Source organism: Salmo salar, chromosome ssa05 (assembly GCF_905237065.1).
Source record: "Salmo salar chromosome ssa05, Ssal_v3.1, whole genome shotgun sequence".
Taxonomy (NCBI): Eukaryota; Metazoa; Chordata; class Actinopteri; order Salmoniformes; family Salmonidae; genus Salmo; species Salmo salar.
In genome coordinates this window covers 64,561,353-64,583,532 of record NC_059446.1, presented here as the reverse complement: position 1 = coordinate 64,583,532, position 22,180 = coordinate 64,561,353, and the positions used below count along the sequence as shown (strand labels likewise).

General features: G+C 41.8%; 2 protein-coding genes across 31 annotated transcripts in view; both read right to left on the bottom strand.

The window, feature by feature from the left end:
- Window positions 1-71: 71 nt before the first annotated feature.
- Window positions 72-12,568, bottom strand: LOC106605532 (protein LYRIC). 2 transcript variants are annotated; one of them, XM_014201296.2, is made up of 12 exons: window positions 12,014-12,568; window positions 11,724-11,846; window positions 11,084-11,165; window positions 9,143-9,340; window positions 8,082-8,144; window positions 7,700-7,858; window positions 5,294-5,356; window positions 4,882-5,015; window positions 4,168-4,284; window positions 3,847-3,957; window positions 3,503-3,620; window positions 72-1,019 (listed from the first exon to the last, which is right to left on the bottom strand). In XM_014201296.2, the coding sequence occupies exons 1-12, from the start codon at window positions 12,344-12,346 to the stop codon at window positions 952-954; spliced, it is 1,569 nt and encodes a 522-aa protein (XP_014056771.1). In that variant the 5' UTR covers window positions 12,347-12,568; the 3' UTR covers window positions 72-951. The 2 variants fall into 2 exon arrangements, with proteins under 2 accessions (XP_014056771.1, XP_014056772.1); XM_014201297.2 differs by having other exon boundaries at window positions 4,168-4,281.
- A 412-nt stretch (window positions 12,569-12,980) lies between these two features.
- The window catches only part of LOC106605530 (E3 ubiquitin-protein ligase UBR5), a 46,633-nt gene continuing 37,433 nt past the window's right edge, over window positions 12,981-22,180 (bottom strand). For 17 of the 29 annotated variants that reach the window (XM_045718583.1, XM_045718587.1, XM_045718585.1 and 14 more), the window contains 15 exons: window positions 21,880-22,094; window positions 21,438-21,558; window positions 20,589-20,973; window positions 20,343-20,430; window positions 19,636-19,746; window positions 18,297-18,441; window positions 17,924-18,054; window positions 17,598-17,658; window positions 15,642-15,823; window positions 15,377-15,461; window positions 15,108-15,263; window positions 14,679-14,792; window positions 14,154-14,337; window positions 13,805-13,890; window positions 12,981-13,691 (listed from right to left, as the gene is read on the bottom strand). In XM_045718583.1, coding sequence (XP_045574539.1) covers window positions 13,479-13,691; window positions 13,805-13,890; window positions 14,154-14,337; window positions 14,679-14,792; window positions 15,108-15,263; window positions 15,377-15,461; window positions 15,642-15,823; window positions 17,598-17,658; window positions 17,924-18,054; window positions 18,297-18,441; window positions 19,636-19,746; window positions 20,343-20,430; window positions 20,589-20,973; window positions 21,438-21,558; window positions 21,880-22,094 — 2,277 coding nt within the window. In that variant the 3' untranslated portion in view covers window positions 12,981-13,478. The remainder of the gene's footprint in view (window positions 13,692-13,804; window positions 13,891-14,153; window positions 14,338-14,678; window positions 14,793-15,107; window positions 15,264-15,376; window positions 15,462-15,641; window positions 15,824-17,597; window positions 17,659-17,923; window positions 18,055-18,296; window positions 18,442-19,635; window positions 19,747-20,342; window positions 20,431-20,588; window positions 20,974-21,437; window positions 21,559-21,879; window positions 22,095-22,180) is intronic. The other 12 variants (XM_045718609.1, XM_014201293.2, XM_045718610.1 and 9 more) reach the window with 10 other exon arrangements.

Here is a 22,180-nt window from a genome sequence, read left to right as displayed (position 1 = left end):
CAGTAGCCCCCCCCCCCCCTGAAAAATAGAGTTAACTGATTAATGGGAAAACAATAGAAATAGACAAATCATAAAATAGAAAAGGGCCTTTATTTTGTATTATTTTTACATATGGCTTGAAGCGTTTTTATTACAAAGAGGTTACAAAAGGTATAGGACTTTTGAATCATCAACCACGGGTGGACAGGACAACACAGCCATCAATGGTAGAAGCAACTACACATCTGAGCACAACACTGATGGTCAAAATAACAGCAAGTAACTGAAAGTATGTCTCTTTTCCATGTACAGCAGAGATACCACTAACACCACCTGCATCCAAATGCTAAACATGATTCTCTTGGGTCGTGTTCATTAGGCACCAAACACTACGACATGGACTGAAACGGGGAGGACTACCTGAACTTGTCAGATAGCAATCGCTTATTTAGTTTATCCCTTTCAAAGCGGTTTGCTACCATGTGTCCTATTGAACACAACCCTATAGTGTTGGACTTGACCTTTTGAGTATGAGTCACTGCACCAATATGGTTAACGATATAAACAGCAAACAAAGACTGCAGAATAAAGGCCTGTAATGTTAACGTGACTCAGCTGACCCTTCCTCTATAATATTAATCTCAAAGCCACAACATCCCAATCACTATTAAATCAGGATTTATTAGTCATTTTCTAGATGTCTATTCAAACATGATCGTTCGAAAGATTCATTGGAATTGGAAAACAGTTTTCATGTGTGCCCACACTACGATATTGATCAGAATCGCAGAATTTAGCTTTACAGTTAATCTAGATCCAGTCTGCTTGACCAGGCTGCATTTTGGACATGAAGATGGCCGTTTTTTTTAAAAAATTTAAAAGGGCAAGGATTTAAATGTTGCACAAACAGGATGAACAGCTGTTGTTTTATCCAAAGTATTTTGCATTACACTTCATGTTCATGACTCCAATTCATGTTTCTCTTCTTGCCCGCTTCTTCTTCATCACTGGTTTGGAAGGCTGGCTCTCTTCAGGTTTTTCTATGGGGGAAAACGCACAGGGAGATAGGAGTCCCATATTGTAAGACTTAAGACAAGATACAGGTTGTAAAAAATAAAAAACAGAAACAAATAAGACTTTAGAACAAGGAAGTGTGTAGAATCCATTCCAGAAGGATCACCAGGGAGTGAACATTTTTGTTCTAGCCCAGTACTACCACCTAAATCATCCAATCAAGGGCTTGGATTAGAGGTCGACCGATTATGATTTTTTTAAAGCAGATACCGATTATTGGATGACCAAAAAAAGCCGATACCGATTAATCGGTCGATTTTAATTTGTTTATTTATTTAATTTAATATAAATAAATAAATATAATAATGACAATTACAACAATACTGAATGAAAACTTATTTTAACTTAATATAATACATCAAAATCAATTTAGTCTCAAATAATGAAACATGTTCAATTTGGTTTAAATAATGCAAAAGTGTTGGAGAAGAAAGTAAAAGTGCAATATGTGCCATGTAAAAAAGCTAACATTTAAGTACGTTGCTCAGAACATGAGAACATATGAAAGCTGGTGGTTCCTTTTAACATGAGTCTTCAATATTCGCAGGTAAGAAGTTTTAGGTTGTAGTTATTATAGGAATTATAGGTATATTTCTCTCTATACCATTTGTATTTCATATACCTTTGACTATTGGATGTTCTTATAGGCACTATAGTATTGCCAGCCTAATCTTGGGAGTTGATAGGCTTGAAGTCATAAACAGTGCAATGCTTGAAGCACAGCGAAGAGCTGCTGACAAATGCAGGAAAGTGCTGTTTGAATGAATGCTTACGAGCCTGCTGCTGCCTACCACCGCTCAGTCAGACTGCTCTATCAAATCATAGACTTAATTAGAATATAATAATACACAGAAATACGAGCTTTAAGTGATTAATATGTTCAAATCCGGAAACTATCATTTAGAAAACAAAACTTTTATTCTTTCAGTGAAATACGGAACCGTTCCGTATTTTATCTAATGGGTGGCATCCCTAAGTCTAAATATTGCTGTTACATTGCACAACCTTCAATGTTATGTCATAATTATGAACAATTCTGGAAAATTAATTACGGTCTTTGTTAGGAAGAAAGTGTTTTCACACAGTTCGCAACGAGCCAGGCAGCCCAAACTGCTGCATATACCCCGACGCTGCTTGCACAGAACGCAAGAAAAGTGACTATTTCCCAAGTTAAAAGAAATTCATGTTATCAGGCAATATTAACTATATACTTGTGTATTGATTTTAAAGAAAGGCATTGATGTTTATGGTTAGGTACTTTTTTCACAAATGCGATTGTTAAATCACCACCCGTTTGGCGAAGTAGGCTGTTCGATGATAAATTAACAGGCACCGCATCGATTATACGCAACGCACGACAAGCTAGATAAACTAGTAATATCAACCATGTGTAGCCAACTAGTGATTATGTTAAGATTGATAGTTTTTTTATAAGATAAGTTTAATGCTAGCTAGCAACTTACCTTGGCTCCTTGCTGCACTTGCGTAACAAGTAGTCAGCCTGCCACGCAGTCTCCTCGTGGAGCGCAATGTAATCGGCCATAATCGGTGCCCAAAAAAATGCAGATTACCGATTGTTATGAAAACTTGAAAAATCAGCCCTAATTAAATCGGCCATCCCGATTAATTAGTCAACCTCTAGCTTGGATATTAACTGGAGTGGAACAAAAAGGTGCAACCCCGTGGAGGTGTAGTCCTGCGGGAGTGGATTGAGAAACAGTGCAGCTGTAGAGAAGTTTGAGTGGAGGCTGAGAGAACAGCCCTGCCTGTATACAGCCTTGTGTTTTTAGGGTTGCAACATTTCTGTAACTTCCCCTCGTTGGACGATTCTCGGACTTCCTTCTTAATCCAAAATTAATTCCAGGAATCTTCTAAATAGGATTTCAGGAAATCCTGAGAATTTTGGGAAACTTACCGAAATTTTACAACCGTATGATTGATACATTAAAAAGAAGGGCTGATGCGCTAGTTCAGAGCTGCGCTAGTTCAGAGCTGGGATAGCCAATCAAACTTAATGGAGAGAGGGACATCTGGTAGTAATAACCTGGCCTAGCTGCTTCCTACGCCTCCAGAAATTAATAGCTACATGTTGCCACAACTAGGGGACGACATCTGGTAAGGAGGAGGAAGGTGAGCAGGCAGCTTGGTGGCCCAGTCAATCACACAACATGGCAGCCCTGCCCAGAAACACCACCAAGCAGCCCACTATTATGTCTAGATCTGAATGGTTTGAGGGCAAGGGTAGGCTATTCCTTCTTTAATATTAATATTGTGATCATAGTATAGTAAGGAATGAGTGGGGATACAGAATAGAGGAAAGTATAAAGTGAAGTAAGGTGTACGCAGGGATCGGACCCCAGCTGCTGGCGGAGATACGTAGTCCAGGGTCTGCAGCACTACCACTAGACCAGACTCCAGTGTGATCCACATTTAGTTCTGATACACTTACTATGTGTTGGAGCAGGTAAACTGTTCTGCTTGGCAGTAGGCTTTGTCTCTGCGGGTTGGGGTGGCACTTGTGTGATGGGGGCTGTGTTCTGAACCACCACTGGTTGCTCCACTCTTGCCTGCAGGAAGAAGAAACCTAGGGATTAAAGAGGCTATAAAGAACTTCTGCCTCTGGGGGTGCTCTTGGGCCAACAGGCATCCCCTAAACAGATAGAAATAGTGCCCCAAATGGCACCCTATTTCCTTTATTGTCCTTACGAGCCCTAGTCAAAAGTAGTACACTCTTAGGGAATAGGGTGCCATTTGAGACCCAGACATTGAGGTCAATAGAACAGTGTCACCAACCTTCACAGCAGCAGCGTTGACAGCCTGGACAGTAGGAGCAGCAGGCTCCTGGATTGGCTGCTTCTTCACCTTGGCCTCAGTAACAACCTTTTTACTTGGCTCCTCTGACTCCTGTCAATAACAGACAGACCAAATATGAACCAATCAGGAAGGTCACAGGTAGCAATGACCCAATGAGGGACTCAGCAATATAGTTCTAATGAGTGATGGTAACAGTTTAAATTAAGTTGCTCTATTCCTGTGTAATAAGACTAATCACTATAGTAACATTGTAATGTTGTTAAGGAGGAATTCCAGTAAGTGGTTAGTCTACGGTGTTACCTGGCCAGTAACTACAGCATCTTCAGCTGGCTTCTTCTTCTTCTTCTTCTTCTTCTTAGATTTACCAGTTCCATCAGCGGCAGGCTCAGCAGTTTCTCTCTCTTCATCAGATACCTGCTGTGAAACAACATTCAAAGTACAAAACTAAATCAAATATTTGACAGATCTAGACTGCACAACCTTTCCCCAACTTGAGCTTAAAAAGTCAAAATAATAAGGGGAGCTCGTACAGTAAGCAGCAGATATTGTTTATACATGAGAAGGCTCCTGATATTCAAATGTGCAGTTTTGTTCGTCAGAGGCTTTTAAAATGAAAATCCCCAAATCACTAATATTACTCCGTGCAGAACCTTGTAGAGGTTAGAGCATGGTCTCTTTACAAGCAACTGTTGCACTGCAGTCAAACTAGTTCCATTTCAAGAATGTAGTGCACACTACCAGTCAGTCTATCCTCACATATGCATAAGGAGGTAAGGTAATAGGTAAGGAGGCATTAGAGGTTTTTAAATGCAACATTTAAATAAAATCCCTGACATCTCTCTCCATGATGAAATGTCCTGTTTAACCAGGAAAATCTCTGGAGATGGTTTCTTTCTCTCCTCAACTTCCCCAGATTATATTTAGAGTATTTAAATATAAAGCATGTTATTTATTTAACCAGGAACAGGCCCTTGATGTTAGAAACCTCTTGTGAGGGGCACCTAAAAAGACTACCTTGACTGTCTCTGGCAGGGGCTCCTCGAGGGCAGCCCCTACTGGAGCAGGGAGTTCCCCATAGTTCCCCCACCCCTCCCCTGGGTTATTCCAGGCAGAGCCCCCGTCCGCTGCATCAGCAGACCCTTCACCATCTGAAAACACATCCAAAAGGAAAGCTCTAGTTAAAACACATCACAAATACACACCTTTACAACACATGGTAAAGACAGAGATGATGAATTTCACTCCTACAGCAGTCTCCTGACTACAATGCAGTTGGACTGTGCAGAATCACTGATCTACAGACCACCTTGCAACCCGTATAGCTACTCATTTTGTGATCAAGATAGAACAGGGCGTGGCACGTAATTGGTTATCTAATCCCTGCTCTATGACTTTTATTGCCAGTGTAAAGGTTTGTTTTACTTACTCAGACCAGACGACTCGTCTTCCACTTGGGGCTTAGGCTGGCTGGGACACAGCAGCTGGGGTTCTAAAAACAAATCACGTCTAAAAGCTTTAACAAGAGCAAGGTATTGTGTTTCATTTGAAAACAGCATAACATTTTGTGAAAGCAGAATATTTCAGGTCATCCCACCCCCCTAACCTTTGAACCCCTAACAGCTAATTCCATGGGTGAAAGCACATGATAATTGTTTTTAGACAGAGCACACAACGACTTGGCTTAATGGCAGACCATCACCAATACACTCAAACTAATATTGACATATGATTTTTTTTTAATCCTTTAATAGTTCATTTTTTCCATATTATACAATCTGATTAAATATCTATACTGCCCTACAAAGACAAAACACAGTAACTAATTATTTTTATTTTTTTACTGCAAAATCTGACTTCAGTCTTTTTCTGTCACTCCATGATATATTCGGTTTAACTGGATTGTTCTTGTGTCAGAAAGCTAAATACCACATTAAATCAGATAATATACCTGGCCATTACAACAGATCAAATATTTTGACCAAATTCATAGTTTGTGCATTTTGCCTTTAGGGCAGTATACTTGTCTGTACTGTAAACCATGCCATCTAGAGGCCAAAAGGTGATCCTACACCAGGAGTATACAAAGAACAGTCAGTCCATTACCTGATGTTATCCCCGCAAAATTGACAGTTCATCCTCCTAACACAACATTACAATATAAAACCTCAGTGAAAAAACTCCTGCCAGTAAAAATGTAATTATACTGAGTATACTTTTCTGTATCCCCTGCATATGACAAATAAAGTTTGATTTGATTATATGTACAGTCGTGGCCAAAAGTTGAGAATGACACAAATATGAATTTTCAAAGTCTGCTGCCTCAGTTTGTATGATGGCAATTTGCATATAGTCCAGAATGTTATGAAGAGTGATCAGATGAATTGCAAAGTCCCTCTTTGCCATGCAAATATAACTGAATCCCCCAAAAACATTTCCACTGCATTTCAGCCCTGCCACAAAAGGACCAGCTGACATCTCAGTGATTCTCTCGTTAACACAGGTGTGAGTGTTGACGAGGACAAGGCTGGAGATCACTCTGTCATGCAGATTGAGTTTGAATAACAGACTGGAAGCTTCAAAAGGAGGGTGGTGCTTGGAATCATTATTCTTCCTCTGTCAACCATGTTCACCTGCAAGGAAACACATGCCATCTTCATTGCTTTGCAAAAAAAGGGCTTCACAGGCAAGGATATTGCTGCCAATAAGATTGTACCTAAATTAACCATTTTAAAGATCAAGAACTTCAAGGAGAGCGGTTCAATTGTTGTGAAGGCTTCAGGGCGCCCAAGAATGTCCAGCAAGCGCCAGGACGTCTCCTAAAGTTGATTCAGCTGCAGGAGCGGGGCACCACCAGTAGAGCTTGCTCAGGAATGGCAGCAGGCAGGTGAGTGCATCTGCACGCACAGTGAGGCGAAGACTTTTGGAGGATGGCCTGGTGTCAAGGGCAGCAAATAAGCCACTTCTCTCCAGGAAAAACATCAGGGACAGACTGATGTTCTGCAAAAGGTACAGGGATTGGACTGCTGAGGACTGGGGTAAAGTCATTTTCTCTGATGAATCCCCTTTGATTGTTTGGGGCATCCGGAAAAAAGCTTGTCCGGAGAAGACAAGGTGAGCGCTACCATCAGTCCTGTGTCATGCCGACAGTAAAGCATCCTGAGACCATTCATGTGTGGGGTTGCTTCTCAGCCAAGGGAGTGGGCTCACTCACAATTTTGCCTAAGAACACAGCCATGACTAAAGAATGGTACCAACACATCCTCCGAGAGCAACTTCTCCCAACTATCCAGGAACAGTTTGGTGAAGAACAATGCCTTTTCCAGCATGATGGAGAACCTTGCTATAAGGTAAAAGTGATAACTAAGTGGCTCGGGGAACAAAACATCGATATTTTGGGTCCATGGCCAGGAAACTTCCCAGACCTTAATCCCATTGAGAACTTGGTCAATCCTCAAGAGGTGGGTGGACAAACAAAACCCCACAAATTCTGACAAACTCCAAGCATTGATTATGCAAGAATGGGCTGCCATCAGTCAGGATGTGGCCCAGAAGTTAATTGACAGCTTGCCAGGGCAGATTGCAGAGGTCTTGAAAAAGAAGGGTCAACACTGCAAATATTGACTCTTTGCATCAACTTCATGTAATTATCAATAAAAGCCTGACACTTATGAAATGCTTGTAATTATACTTCAGTATTCCATAGTAACATCTAACATCTAAAGACACTGAAGCAGCAAACCTTGTGGAAATTAATATTTGTGTCATTCTCAAAACTTTTGGCCACTGTATATATGCAGTGTATATTCCAGGGAAATATTACTACTATCATTACCTTCAGTCTCCTGCCCCCAGACAGCGGTGTCTTGGTTGCTCTCAGAAGTGGTCCAGTGCCCCTCATCAGGAACAATGGTAAGGGCTGGGGCCTCTTGGGCTGTCACAGCCAGGTCAGGCCGTTCTCCAGTCACTACCGGAGCCTCCTCACTGCTGATAGCTGACACCAACACACACATTTAACAACCTTCAAGAACATCCACACATTGGCACCACTTTAAATAGTGTGCCAAAGAAAAGGACTCCAACCAAGTACTGTACAAGTAAGAGCATGTAGCTAATTTGTTTTCTTAAAATGGGATATGATTTGATTTCACCCTTTCATGAACCTCTCTCCTAACCCTTAATCAGATGCCAATTTTAATGGATATGTATATTTTTACCTTGAGGTCTGACTTCGGCAACAGCAGCATCTGCTTTCTCAGCTTTGGTTTTGGAGGATTCTCCTGTGGAAATAACAAGGCTGTAGCTATATTTCCATATACATTTATATTTTCTATTTGCAAAAGGATAGCAGGTCAACACAAAAAGAGCAGTAGGCTGGAATCCAAAGCGATATGCTCAGTTTCTATTGTTTCAGTGGTAAAACGCATGTCAGTTTGGATTCTAGGCTAAACAGAGCAGTTGACAAGCAGCACCTCTCTCTCTGGGCTCAGAGTCCTCCAGGGTCTGTACTTATAGCAGGTCTGACCAACAGGGAACCAGCAGAACTTAATAACAGGAGAAGACAGAGAGTAGCAGTCTCCCTGGATGCCAAATTAGTCTGTTTACTAGTGGTGGAAAAAGTACCTTAGCTGTCCACCTGGTCAACTGTCATACTTCAGTAAAAGTAAAGAACCTTAAAAAAAAAAAATTACTCAAGTAAAAGTCACCCAGTAAAATTCTACTTGAGTAAATGTCTAAAAGTATTTGGTTTAAAATATACTTAAGTATCAAAAATAAAAAGTATAAATTCCTTATATTACGCAAACCAGATGGCACCATTTTCTAGTTTTTTTTCATTTACAGAAAACCAGGAACACTCCAACACTCAGATATAATTTACAAACAAAGCATGTGTTTAGTGTGTCCGCCAGATCAGAAGCAGTAGGGATGACCAGGGATGTTCGGTTGATAAGTGAGTGAATTTGACAATTTTCCCATCCTGCTAAGCATTCAAAATGTAACGAGCACTTTTGGGTGTCAAGGAAAATGTAAGGAGTTTTTACAATATTTTCTTAAGGAATGTAGTGAAGTAAAAGTAGTCAAAAATATAAATAGTAACGTAAAGTACAGATACCCCAAAAAACTACTTAAGTATAGTACTTTAAAGTATTTTTACACCACTGCTGTTTACAGAAGGTTTGTGTAAGTGTGTGAGTCTTTAACCAAGCTCAGGCTTGCTCAGCTGCAGCCTTTTGCCAGCAGAGGTATACCATAAGGTAATAGACCTAGCTAGCTTTACCTTTCTTCTTTTCTTTCTTCTCAGAGCAAGACCCAGGGGCTGCAGCTTTAGGGCTGGCCTTGGTTGACTCTGTGGGAGGAGTACTATGCAGAGGATCCACTCCTCCAGGGCTCCCTGACCCGTCACCAGTGGTCTTGTCTTTACGGCGCTGCTCACGCTTCTCCTTGTTACTGATCTTGGTCTCCCAGGTGCCTGATACTGATAGAGACATGGGGCAAGTTAAATAGGCCTACATCTCATGTTCAAATCCACTGTTAGAATGTCAAGGCTCTGGGTCCGGTTTCCCAAAAGCATCTCAAGACTATGTTCATCGTTAAAAGCTTCTTAGGAACACCGTTACATCTCCAAGCTGTTTCCCAAAACCATCATATCTAAAGTTGCTCTTGAAAATGCTCGTTATTTAACGACTGCCTCAGACCACTGTTCTGTCTCCTAGAGATGAATGTACTTTGACGCGAAAAGTGCAAATCAATCCCAGAACAGCAGCAAAGGACCCTGTGAAGATGCTGGAGGAAACAGGTACAAAGTATCTATATTCACAGTAAAACGAGTCCTATATCGAGATAACCTGAAAGGCCGCTCAGCAAGGAAGAAGCCACTGCTCCAAAACCGCCATAAAAAAGCCAGAATACGGTTTACAACTGCACATAGGGACAAAGATCATACTTTTTGGAGCAATGTCCTCTTGTCTGATGAAAGAAAATAGAACTGTTTGGTCATAATGACCTTCATTATGTTTGGAGGAAAAAGGGGGAGGCTTGCAAGCCAAAGAACACCATCCCAAACATGATGCACAGGGGTGGCAGCATCATGATGTGGGGGTGCTTTGCTGCAGGAGGGACTGGTGCACTTCACAAAATAGATGGCATCATGAGGAAAGAAAATGATGTGGATATATTGAAGCAATATCTCAAGACATCAGTCAGGAAGTTAAAGCTTGGTCACAAATGGGTCTTCCAAATGGACAATGACCCCAAGCATGCTTCCAAAGTTGTGGCAAAATGGCTTAAGGACAAGAAAGTCAAGGTATTGGAGTGCCATCAAAAAGCCGACCTCAATCCTATAGAAAATTTGTGGGCAGAACTGAAAAAGTGTGAGCGAGCAAGGTCTACAAACCTGACTCAGTTACACCAGCTCTGTCAGAAGGAATGGGCCAAAATTCACCCAACTTATTGTGGGAAGCTTGTGGAAGGCCACCCAAAATGTTTGACCCAAGTTAAACAATTTAAAGGCAATGCTACCAAATACTAATTGAGTGTATGTAAACTTCTGACCCACTGGGAATGTGATGAAATAAATAAAAGCTGAAATAAATCACTACTATTATTCTGACATTTCACATTCTTAAAATAAAAGTGGTGATCCTAACTGACCTAAAACAGGACATTTTTACTTGGATTAAATGTCAGGAGTTTAAACGGAGTTTAAATGAATTTGGCATAGGTGTATGTAAACTTCCGACTTCAACTGTATATATTTTAATGATATGGAAATCAATTTCATGTTAATGCAATTTAGTTTTATTTAGCTATTTGTAAGCTACCGATACATTTTTCTATACATTTCATGGTGTAACATGTGCACAATCTGAATTTAGTGCATTATAGGGTAAGCATTATAATAAGCCGCCTCGATATTTGTAACCATAGGTGATCTCTCTAGGAGCTGATCCATCCGTCTTGTGGAATAATGCTAATGTTAAGGTAAGTTTGGAAAGGGAGAACGCAGATCCTAGAGCAGTGCTCCCCACCCCAAAAAAATAATCCTGGTCAGATAGTCTATGAATGCATGATTGATTGATTTTGTCTAACAAATAAAAATAATTTACATTTCTCTGCAAGGATGTAATAATTATCTGTAAATGTAAGTCCCAACTGCATTTTGCTAGGCACAAATGATTGAAACAGTTGGTGATATTAGTGGTGGTGCTTTATGACATACCTTCCTCTGATTCCTTGCCATGAGAAGAAGCCGTCTTAGCCTCCTTTACTGCCTGTTTAGGCTTCTTCTTAGTCTTCTTTACCTAAACATATAGAATTCAACATGTATGGTGGATTAATGCTACAAGGCAAAGAAAGGGAAAGTGGTAACATACAGATGCATCACCCCCTGCACCATTAGAACTGAAACCCCATGTTATTAAAGTCACTCAATCAAGTTAACACGGTCAAGCTAGGTCAAAATAAACAAATGAAATCACATACACGTCCACACTTGACACTAGCTAAGTAAGGAAGCCATCGGTCCCATCCTTTAGGATTTGCTACATCTGCAAATTAAAATCTGGCAACCAGACACGGCACGTCACAGGACAGTAAGCGTCCTAAGGGAGGCAGGCCTCTAGTCTAAAAGCCACATCATCACTAGTAAAACTCCACTACAAACGCCATAAGGCCGGTTCTCATCTTCAAGGCATGTTTAGTGCAGAAATTGGGATATTATGTAGTTAACTATAACCAAGCAGATCTGAAATTATTTTACATACAATGGACTTTGTTTTGTATACAACAGATTAAACTCTTTCACTAGTCTCCCAGGATAGCATACAAGCATCTGCCTCTACAAGCAACATTAGGCCTACCTCAGAAGCCTTTTCTGTCTTGATTTGAGGAGAATGATGTGGCACTACTGGCAGGTTGTCTTCTTCAGTCGCTCTGACTTCCTCTTGTAGCTCAGCAACTACACTACCATTTGGCTGTGATTTCTGTGGGGCAAAGGAGAAGACAAGGCTGAATTTAAAAACAAATATTAGTTTGGCTCATGTGACAGTTTAATCTAGCTAGCCTAGTCATGCGAATGTCGGCTACTACTAGCTAGCCACTGTGACAGAGCTGTCAAAATTAGCTGGTAAGCCAACATTGAAAACGTTACCTTTTCTGTAGGTTTTCTTTTCTTTTTTTTCGGTTCCTCTGCTTTTGCCACCTTGATAGGAGCTAGTTTAGTGCTTTCAACGGTCTCAACTTCAATTATGGTCGGTCGCTTCTTTAAGAGCCCGCGACATGCGGAGGCCCACATAGCCACCATTAGCACGAGCCCAATGCACGCTGCTAAGAAGATCAACCATGGCGGAATCTCGGGCTTCACTCCAAAATCCACCCCGAGTTCTGAGTGCAAGAGGTCTAGGCCAGTGGAAAGAAGCTCATTCAGGCGACCTGCTATCAACTTGACCTGTTGACTGGTCGCGTCCTGCCAGTTCTCTGCCATTTGGGTTGATCTCAATGATTGACAGAATATACAAAAGTTAACGTTAGCTGGCTAAAAATAACGGTTGACAGGGCAAACAATAAAACCACGATCATCGCTAACGCGTTAGCTAGCTGTCACTCATGTAACATTTGAGTCCGTCGTATAGCTAGCTGTGTCCAGCTCGTATGACTGATGAACCGGTTTCTTGCCCACTGATAAAGCAAGAAGGTTGATTTCAAGGAGCAACAGAAAAAAAGGCAGTGCTTAGCAGCATCCCGCTCTACGATTGGTGCAACGTCATGGAAGGAGGAGTCCCTCTGAAATCATGACGAATTTCCTCATACAGACAAAGAATGATGGTCCTGGACTAGAACAGATTAATTGGGGTTAGTTATCAGTATATTTGATTTAAAGCTATGCTCAATGGTAAATCACATATCTTGAACCAAACTGAACCTTAGCTGTCCACCTGGTCAAGTGGAGTGTGTGGCCTGTTTTATTGTATGCTTGGATGTATTTGCACATTCTAAATCATTGCAGTCTTAAATTCTCAAAACCAGGTCATCAGCATGCCTAGCACTTATTGTGAGAAGGTCATCGATTTAAACCATATTCAGAAATACATTCTACAACAATCAAGAGACTAAAGAGATAATTTGCATCCAAGTTTATTTTGAAATTCCCTACTCCCCCTATACAAGAAAAATAATTACTTTCCACCAAGGCAGCAGCGAACTGTCAGTGATAGTAAGTATTCTGTTTAGGGCAAGGAACAAAATCATAATCACAGTGTTTTTTTTATACTTTTACTTTTTAAATACTTCTACTGCGATCCTCTTTGGCTGAGCTTCGGCACAGTTTGCTGTTGAGCCAAATTCCTGGGAAGTAAAGTTTTAAGCCAATAGAGCGGAGGGCTTCAACTTTACAAAGCCAATGCAGGAATGTATATTACCTTCAGAACTAATTTTTTTCTTAAAAATAAAATAAGAACAAGCTGTCTGTGTTCACAACACAAACAAAATAACCGCCAGGGGAGCGACAGCATTTTTGTATTTTCTTCAAATTCCATAAAATTGTATAGACAAAAAACAAATCTACAAAAATGGAACTAGGTAAATATTACATAACAGGTAAACATGTTTGTCAACCTCTACACAAAACCAAAGTTCTTGGTCTTAATGGCTAGTAAGAGTTTCTGTTTTAGAATCTGTTTGGAGGAGTAGAGTGGCACGTAGAGGCGCGAGATGCAGGTGTTGGCCGTGGGCAGGTGCTGGTCGTCCGGAGGCCTGATGGTGATGGAGGGCATGGGCTGGAAGCCTTCCTCACTGGCTGGCAGAGACGGACTGGAGGTCCAGAAGTACACCTGCAGAGATGGAGAGGAATCAGATTGTATTGGAATTTATATTAGAGATCGTGCAGATAAAAATGACATGTAATAAACTGGGACTGCATCAGGTAGTGAAAATAATTTCTTACCAGATCTTGCCTCTCAGTCATGCTCATCTTCTCCACGATGGACCAAAACCAGCGTTTAAACTGCAACAACTTATCAGCATTTTCCCCTGTTGAGATTCAGTGGGATAACAAAAATAAGTGACTCAATCATCAACCATAAACTCAAAACACATTTAAGTCATGTAAAAGTACAAACTTTGTTACAAGACTTTTAACTGCATAGCTAAAAAAGTGTAAGGGTGAGGATCAATAACCAAAGGAAAACTAAATACATCCAGGTTTTACAGTTCTAGGATCAGGTCTCCCTGTCCATATAATCTTATTCATTGTGATCAAAAAGGCAAAACTGATCCTACATCAGCACTCATACTCTGAGATTCTTTGTGAATACGGGCCAAGGTCTTTGTACCAGATTCATCATTGAAGGAAGTGAAGCTGATGAGCATCTGCACGTTGACCTCTCCACAGCCGTTGACCAGCAGCCTGAAGTCCTCAGCTGTCAAGTCCTCCAGGGCATTCTTAGGAAGGACATCCAACAGACCCTTCCTCATCGCCTGAGAGAGACAAACCAGTATTAACATTAAACGTCAACATCATTACAGTACACACCCTTCCCTTTCTTATCAGCTGAGATTTCATATACATGTACACGCTACAATATGGTCCCTGTACACATCTAGGTTTATCCCTTCTCCAGCTTTAGACTGGACTGGTGTCCAATATTCTGTTTTGGAAACTCCTATGGTCATTGTCATGCCAAAAATAAAAACAGATCTGGGACCAGGCTAACTTTAGACCTAACTCAATACAGAATGCCCCACTTGGTTCCCCTTATTATAGAAAATGGTAATTCACTTGTATACAGTGCTACATGAGACATTACTGTACAACTCACATGAAGAGGTTGCTCGGCAACCACCAGCATCCTGTGTTCGGCGTACTTTCTCACGTATTCGTAAACGTTGAGAGGAGTCACAGGCATGTTGACCCCACCTGACAGCAGCTCCACCTGATATAGCCATGGACAGCATGTTAATAATATAATGCCATGTTTCATAACATTCTGTCACAATTAGACGGCAGAATAGAAGGCTTTTCAAAACAGTCAACTTCTGATAAATGCAAAACATTGCAGTTTCAAATGTTTAATGTCGCATGCACAAGTACAGTGAAATGACAGTTGTGACAGAGTGCATTAAAACCAGAGCATGCAGTCAGAGGCAATTGCAAGAATATAACGAAAAAAATATATATACTAAAAATCGGGACTGAAAATCTTCCTGAGTTGACTATGTGAAATATTCTCCCCATGAGTTATCTTTACCTGTCCAGCCCCTTCCTCCTTACACAGGTCTATGGCAAAGGCCACGTCCATGGCTGCAAAGACAGCTTCCGCCTCTCCAGCCTGAGAGTGACGGATCAACTGCCGCAGGCTCTCGTACATTACCGGGTCAAAGAAGGCAAAGTCATGCCAGTTCACCTGCTCACAGACACACACATACTGATGAGAACTATATCCGTGTACAAGTCCAGATACAGCGGTTTCCATATAGCAGTGTACAACAGTGCCCATATAACAGTGGTACTCATTACCTTTCTGCCGAGCAGCACCTTGATGACATGTCTGTTCAAGGTAATTGGACAGAGCTCATTCTGCAGCAGACACAGCCCTAGTATTCTGGAGAAGAAAAAAATAGATTTTTTAAAATTAAATACTTGGAAATTCTTTGAGGTAGGCTACATAATATTTAGTTGTTTTATCCCTGAATACAAGTAAATATTGGCTGCACTCAAGATGGCCCCCTATTCCCTATGGGTCCTGGTTGCACTATAAAGGAAACTGGATACTAGGACTTACCTGCCGATGTTCCTGAAGCAGTTGAGCCTGGCCTCCGTGTTCTTGCCGGGCCGGGGGGAGTAGAAGCCTCTCTTCCCGGGCTGGTAGAACAGGGGAGCGTTGTCATCTCCGTCTTCAGGGTCGTCCAGCTCCATGTCCACCACACTACGGGTGGAGCCATGACGCTTACGGTTCTCCTGCTGCAACAACCAGGAAAATGAGGAACTTTATTCACAATTGACAATAATTGACAAATGATATTATTACAGCGTAAAATAATTAAAATCAGTGCCACCCAGTAAAATATAAGTGACTGGTCTTGAGAAAGGTTGCTAAGGCTGAAATGTTGACATTAACCTGTTAGGGCTAGGGGGCAGTATTTGCACGGCTGGATAAAAAAATGTACCCGATTTAATCTGGTTACTAATCCTACCCAGTAACTAGAATATGCATATACTTATTATATATGGATAGAAAACACTCTAAAGTTTCTAAAACTGTTTGAATGGTGTCTGTGAGTATAACAGAACTCATTTGGCAGGCAAAACCCTGAGACATTTTCTGACAGGAAGTGGATACCTGATGTGTTGTATTACCTTTAAACCTATGCCATTGAAAAACACAGGGGCTGAGGAATATTTTGCTTCCACTAGATGTCACCAGCCTTTACAAAGTGTTTTGAGTCTTCTGGAGGGAGATCTGACCGAACAAGAGCCATGGAACGATGATGGCCCATTAGACACCTGGTGCGCGAGTTCATGTTGGGTACCCTCGTTCCAATACGTTATAAAAGAGAATGCATTCGTCCACCTTGAATATTATTCATGTTCTGGTTAAAAAAGGCCCTAATGATTTATGCTATACAACGTTTGACATGTTTGAACGAACGGAAATATATTTTTTCCCCTCGTTCATGAAGTGAAGTCCGGCGGGCTTAGATCATGTGCTAACAAGACGGAGATTTTTGGACATAAATGATGAGCTTTTTTGAACAAAACTACATTCGTTATGGACCTGTGATACCTGGAAGTGACATCTGATGAAGAGAATCAAAGGTAATGGATTATTTACATAGTATTTTCGATTTTAGATCTCCCCAACATGACGGCTAGTCTGTATCGCAACGCGTATTTTTCTGGGCGCAGTGCTCAGATTATTGCAAAGTGTGATTTCCCAGTAAGGTTATTTTTAAATCTGGCAAGTTGATTGCGTTCAAGAGATGTAAATCTATAATTCTTTAAATGACAATATAATATTTTACCAATGTTTTCTAATTTTAATTATTTAATTTGTTACGCTGACTTGACTGCCGGTTATTGGAGTGAAACGATTTCCTCAACATCAATGCCATAGTAAAACGCTGTTTTTGGATATAAATATGAACTTGATAGAACTAAAAATGCATGCATTGTCTAACATAATGTCCTAGGAGTGTCATCTGATGGAGATTGTAAAAGGTTAGTGCATCATTTTAGCTGGTTTTATGGTTTTGGTGACCCTGTCTTTGAATTGACAAAACATTACACACAACTCTTGTAAATGTACTGTCCTAACATACTCTAAATTTATGCTTTCGCCGTAAAACCTTTTTGAAATCGTAAAACGTGGTTAGATTAAGGAGATGTTTATCTTTCAAAGGGTGTAAAATAGTTGTATGTTTGAAAAATTTGAATTTTGACATTTATTTGGATTCAAATTTGCTGCTCTTGAAATGCACCTGCTGTTGATGGAGTGCACTTACTATTAGAGCATAATATCAGTGGGTGATCATGAGGTGAATATTTATATTATGCTGTAGTAAACCTCTAAAAACAGCCACATTCAGAGAAATCTAACCAGTAAATTAATGTCCTAAGGCTGAAGGCCACATTCCTTTTATTCTTCATACAACTTTCTCTCAGGCATGTCTAATGACTTGTGTTCCTGGACCACAGAGCTGAGGCATGCTGGGACCGGAGACAGAGAGCTGAAGCTTACCTGTGCTTTCTCAGGAGCCTCCAGGAGACCCAGGTCCAGTATGCTGTCAGCACCATTTTCCCTTTGGAAGGAGAGAGGGGTTTTAGTCAGTGTATCCTTTATTTTTAATCAAACCAGGTTGTCCTATTGGAGGTAAAAAAAAAAACACTTTCACAAGGGAGACCTGGCCAAGAGGGCATCCTTGAAATTGTGTAGGGTGACGATGCGTCCCAAACGGCACCCTATTCCCTATATAGCATTTGGGGCACTGGTCAAAAGTAGTGCACTGTGAGTAGGGTGCCATTTGAGAACAAAATTAGAGTGGTGAATAGGACACTGTACTATACCTTCCATGTGCAATGAGCAGCTCCATGGCCTCCTCCACCCTGGCCCTGAGAGAGTCCTCACTGGCCAGGAGCAACAGCAGCTGGGCTGGGGAGAGCTCCAGCAGCATCCCTGTGATCTTACTGGCAAACGCCTGGAGAGGAAGGAACAACACCAGTCAGTCACATTATGTAGACTGTCCTGAGGTTTTCACTTATTCACCACCCATCACATACAGTATTCCTTGTTGATAGGTGTGTGTGTGTGTGTGTGTGTGTGATATACAAAATAAAACGCATTATAGAATAGATAATGAATGGATACTGCATTTACAGATGATAGATAATTTAACTATAATTTATGCCCTCGTTTGATTGTTGTAAAGCTGGTAGGTACCGGCTGCATAGCGTGGACACGGGGGTACAGCCTCTCTCCCAGGGCCTGTCTGTGGGCAGGCAGGGGGTCAGGTTCATCACTGGGGTTCCCCTCCGAGGCTGGCCTGAAGGGCCGGGTGTCAATGGACAGCTGTCTCCTCGAGTCCCTGGAACACACACACAGAAGGGAAGGTTAGCTAGCACCCTCAAACGTTCTACACCATCGTGCCGACCCGAACCAAACTGGCCAGTGCAGGCCATTGTCTTACGCCAGATCGCGTCACTCCTACGCAATGCTGGTCCCTCAACCGATCGGTCTTGTAGGACGTGGAACTCATCTATAAAATTTGGATTTTGCTCATCCGCCTAACAGTAGTACCTAATTCTGAAAATCGCTCCGCTCTCGGTAGCTATGACGCCCTGGCTACTACGGCAAACCATGATCCAGCTAACAGCCCAGTACCAGCTTGTTTGAATGGTCACACAGTAGCTAGTTTAACAGCTTGTTGATGAAGTACAGAACCAAAGTTATTGAACTGTTCTAAGAAATCTGCATGCATCTGATTGACAGCTGCCATTGTGCCTCGCTACTTTGTAACATTTGGCCAACACGATAACGTTGCAGAGAGCAGTCAGCTGTGCTGTAGAACTCAGCGCGCTTATCACAGCAGAACAGATAGCATGAAAACTCATGTGCATTGCTAGAGCTAGAGGGAGTTTTCAGCATTGAGTGTGTGAACTGGTGTCAGCATCCTTGTCTTTTCATATGGATGGATTAGGAATGTTCGTACACATATAGAATTTCATAAATACGGATTCTACCACCACAATACACCTTCGCTAGAAATAGAATTAGGTTGTGAAGACTTGCTCATTACATTTTTGTTAAACATTAGCTACAGGTTTATAGTTTTTGGTAAGATTAACTGACTAGAGGATGAAAGAGGGTTCAGTGGACGATGTCACACCTTGGTAACATTTTTGAATGTTAGGACAGCATATTGTAGCCGGACTTCTTTTCAGCTATCCCATGAGTGTTTGCGAGATCAGACAGATCAGTGCAGACGGCCGCCATGTTATCCGACGTGAGACAATGCAGTGCAGGCCAGAAACTATGGTGGATGCGTAACCAGGTCAGCTAGGCTCGGCTCAGCTCAGTAGTGTACATTTTTTTTTTTCAGTTGTGAGATGTATAAGGCTATAGTTACAACTTTCAAACTATGTTGCATTTGGATTGCTTTGTGTAACACCCCCAGCAACTGATAAGCAATTAATCTACAACGTGGTTGCATCAAGTTCCAAAAAATTCAACTCTGTGCACTAGTTGCAAGCAACAGCCAATCAAAATGAATGCTTCGCACATGATCCATTTGAAGGTTCGGAACTCCGACCCAGTTGTCATGTCAACACAGCTGTCAGTGCTGCGGGAACCGCGATCAAGGTTGGTAGAAGAGACATTAGCCAAACGGGAGCTGTAAATAAATATTGGCATTATGGGAAGTCATGGTTAAGGTACATGGTTTGGTAGTCAATAAATGTAATTTTTGAAGTGAACCCAGACCTCTCAGACCAGTTTCAACTAAAAATGTCCAACATGAACTGCACTAGCTAGCTTCGTTCATTGCTAGCTTGGTTAGCTCGTTGCTAGCTAGCTAAATAACATTTTCATTTTCACTATCTAGCTAAATTGTACAGCCAGCATTTTGTCCAAATCCATTCTTATACAATAACCATGCGGTTGGATAAACAATTTAGTAAAATCATGATGTACTGCAGCAGATGACATTAGGTGAGTTACGACTTCTCAAACCATATGACAATGCAGCTTCAATTTGATTGGCTGTTGCACACAATTTCAATCACGTTTGAGTTACTTAGTGTATCAGCAAAGTTGCTTGAGACGTCACTTGCGACCTCTAAATGCAACTAAATTTGCTTAAAGGTGGCTTTGTGTAACTCCAGCCTAACACATTAACAGATGGTCAAATGTTTTCTGAAAGGCAACATGTCCTAATAGCCCACAACACACTACAACCACAGGGTTGGTGGGCAGGGAGGTATGTCTCACCTGTCTCGGTCTCTCCTAGAGCCGGCTCGGAGCCCTCCACTCCTCCGCTCCCTCTCCCGGTCTCTGTTCCTCAGCCGCTGCATCAGATCTACACACAGAGGGAGACTTTAGGAAAGATATACATCTCTGTTCTATTCTGAAATTCCTCTTGCTTCCCCCAGAGTGGTGGTAGTAGTAAGTTATCACCACCACCATGTTAAACTGCCATTTGAGTTAATTAATAAATTGACGCTAGTAGTTTCATACTCAATGTCATACTTGAGTTGTAATCGTGATGACACGTACTGCTGGCCTGCATGCCCTTGCTGACGCTCTGCACACAGTCCAGGTTGGGCAGCTTGTCATTGGACAGGAAGGCCAGGGCGATGGCCGTGTAGAAGCTACGGGCCACACCACTACCCTCGCCCGGCTCGTCTTTGAAGGTGACCTTAACGCGGTGCACAGCCATGGGTGTGGTGGTGCAGCGCCGGCCAAAGTGGGTGTTGAGCTGCCTCATGGTCTGCTGGATCAGCTGGTCACGGTCACGGTCCACCTCCAGGGCCAGGTCACGAGACTGGAGGTTACGGAGTTTCTCCATCTCCCGGCGGAACTTAGACTCCTTCACCTCAAAGCCCCCCAGCTCGGTCAGGATCTGGGGACGGGATCAGACAGGCAGGATTAAATGTCTGGTTAGATCTTCAACTGTTTCTAATGTTTAACAGATGTTTTTTAAGTCCTGATCTCATCTTGGTCATTGTACTTTTCTTTATTACATGTTTGTCTGTCAAGATCTGGGGACAGAAATCTGTAGTGCCTTAGTGACTCGTCTACTGTAATAAAAACGTACATTTGGATCCGGGATTCTGATTGGTTGATAGCCATTAGTTATTCACGATAATCCACAGGTAAAGCCTTAACAGTTCCATTTGAATGATCAATGCGCTGTTCAACAGCTCAGCCAGGCAATTCAAACTTTCTAGCCAATCTTGATAATGCTATTTTTCTTTCTTTTGTGTCTAGCTGTATATTTTTGTGGATTTCATTGTATTAATGGTTTGAGGTTGGAGAAATACTGTAAATATAAGTGTTTAAACACCAATCCCTGAGTGTGCATACCGATCCAGGCTCTGCTCCAACATCCTCCATGAAGACGCGTCCGAACAGCTCCAGAGACAGACGCCAGCGGCCCAGCAGCATGTCATGGGAGATCACCATCCCCATAAAACTACAGTGGGGTCTGGAGAGGACAGAGATGATATACTTCCTGGTTAATATTACAGTGGGGTCTAGAGAACACAGAAGGCACAACGATGTTACGTTCTTGTTAATACCAAAGACGGGAGAGTAAGGAGCATTTACATATGCAGTTGTAATAGGCAAAGAGAGGGAGAGAATTGAGTGGGGAACATTTTTATTTATATAAGCTATATTCATTGTTTCCTTACTATATAACTATATTCATTGTTTCCTTACTAAAGCAAATCGAGAGCGAACTGAGAAAGCAAACCTAGATGGGATTTTCATTTATTTACTAGCCACTAAGACACGTGTACCATACCTAAAGGAAGGGAGCGGTGGTCCATCGCTCTCAGTGAGGCCTATTTCAGCCAGGAGGCTGCTCTTCAGCTGGGCAGCTAGGTCGTGGGGTGAGGGGCCTGGCTTTGGAGCCACTAGCTCCTGGTCCATGGGCTGGTCCTCTCGGCCGCGCTGACTAGTCTCCATACTCATCACGTTCTTCAGGTTGGCTGAGTAGGACATCTTGGTGGGTAGGATCTGTGGGATCCATGGGGACAACACAGCTGTGGTTATAATGAATGGTGCTATAATGAATGTTTTTGTTTTAGGATGGAAATGTACTG

What these genes read in the sequence shown, in the direction of transcription:
- LOC106605532 (XM_014201296.2), bottom strand. Translation starts at nt 12,346, where the DNA reads ATGGCAGAGAACTGGCAGGACGCGACCAGTCAACAGGTCAAGTTGATA. An exon ending in CTGGGGGCAGGAGACTGAAG is followed by an intron (nt 5,357 to 7,699) that starts GTAATGATAGTA and finishes ATTTGTTTTTAG; the next exon opens with AACCCCAGCTGCTGTGTCCC. An exon ending in ATGCTGTAGTTACTGGCCAG is followed by an intron (nt 3,958 to 4,167) that starts GTAACACCGTAG and finishes TGTTATTGACAG; the next exon opens with GAGTCAGAGGAGCCAAGTAA.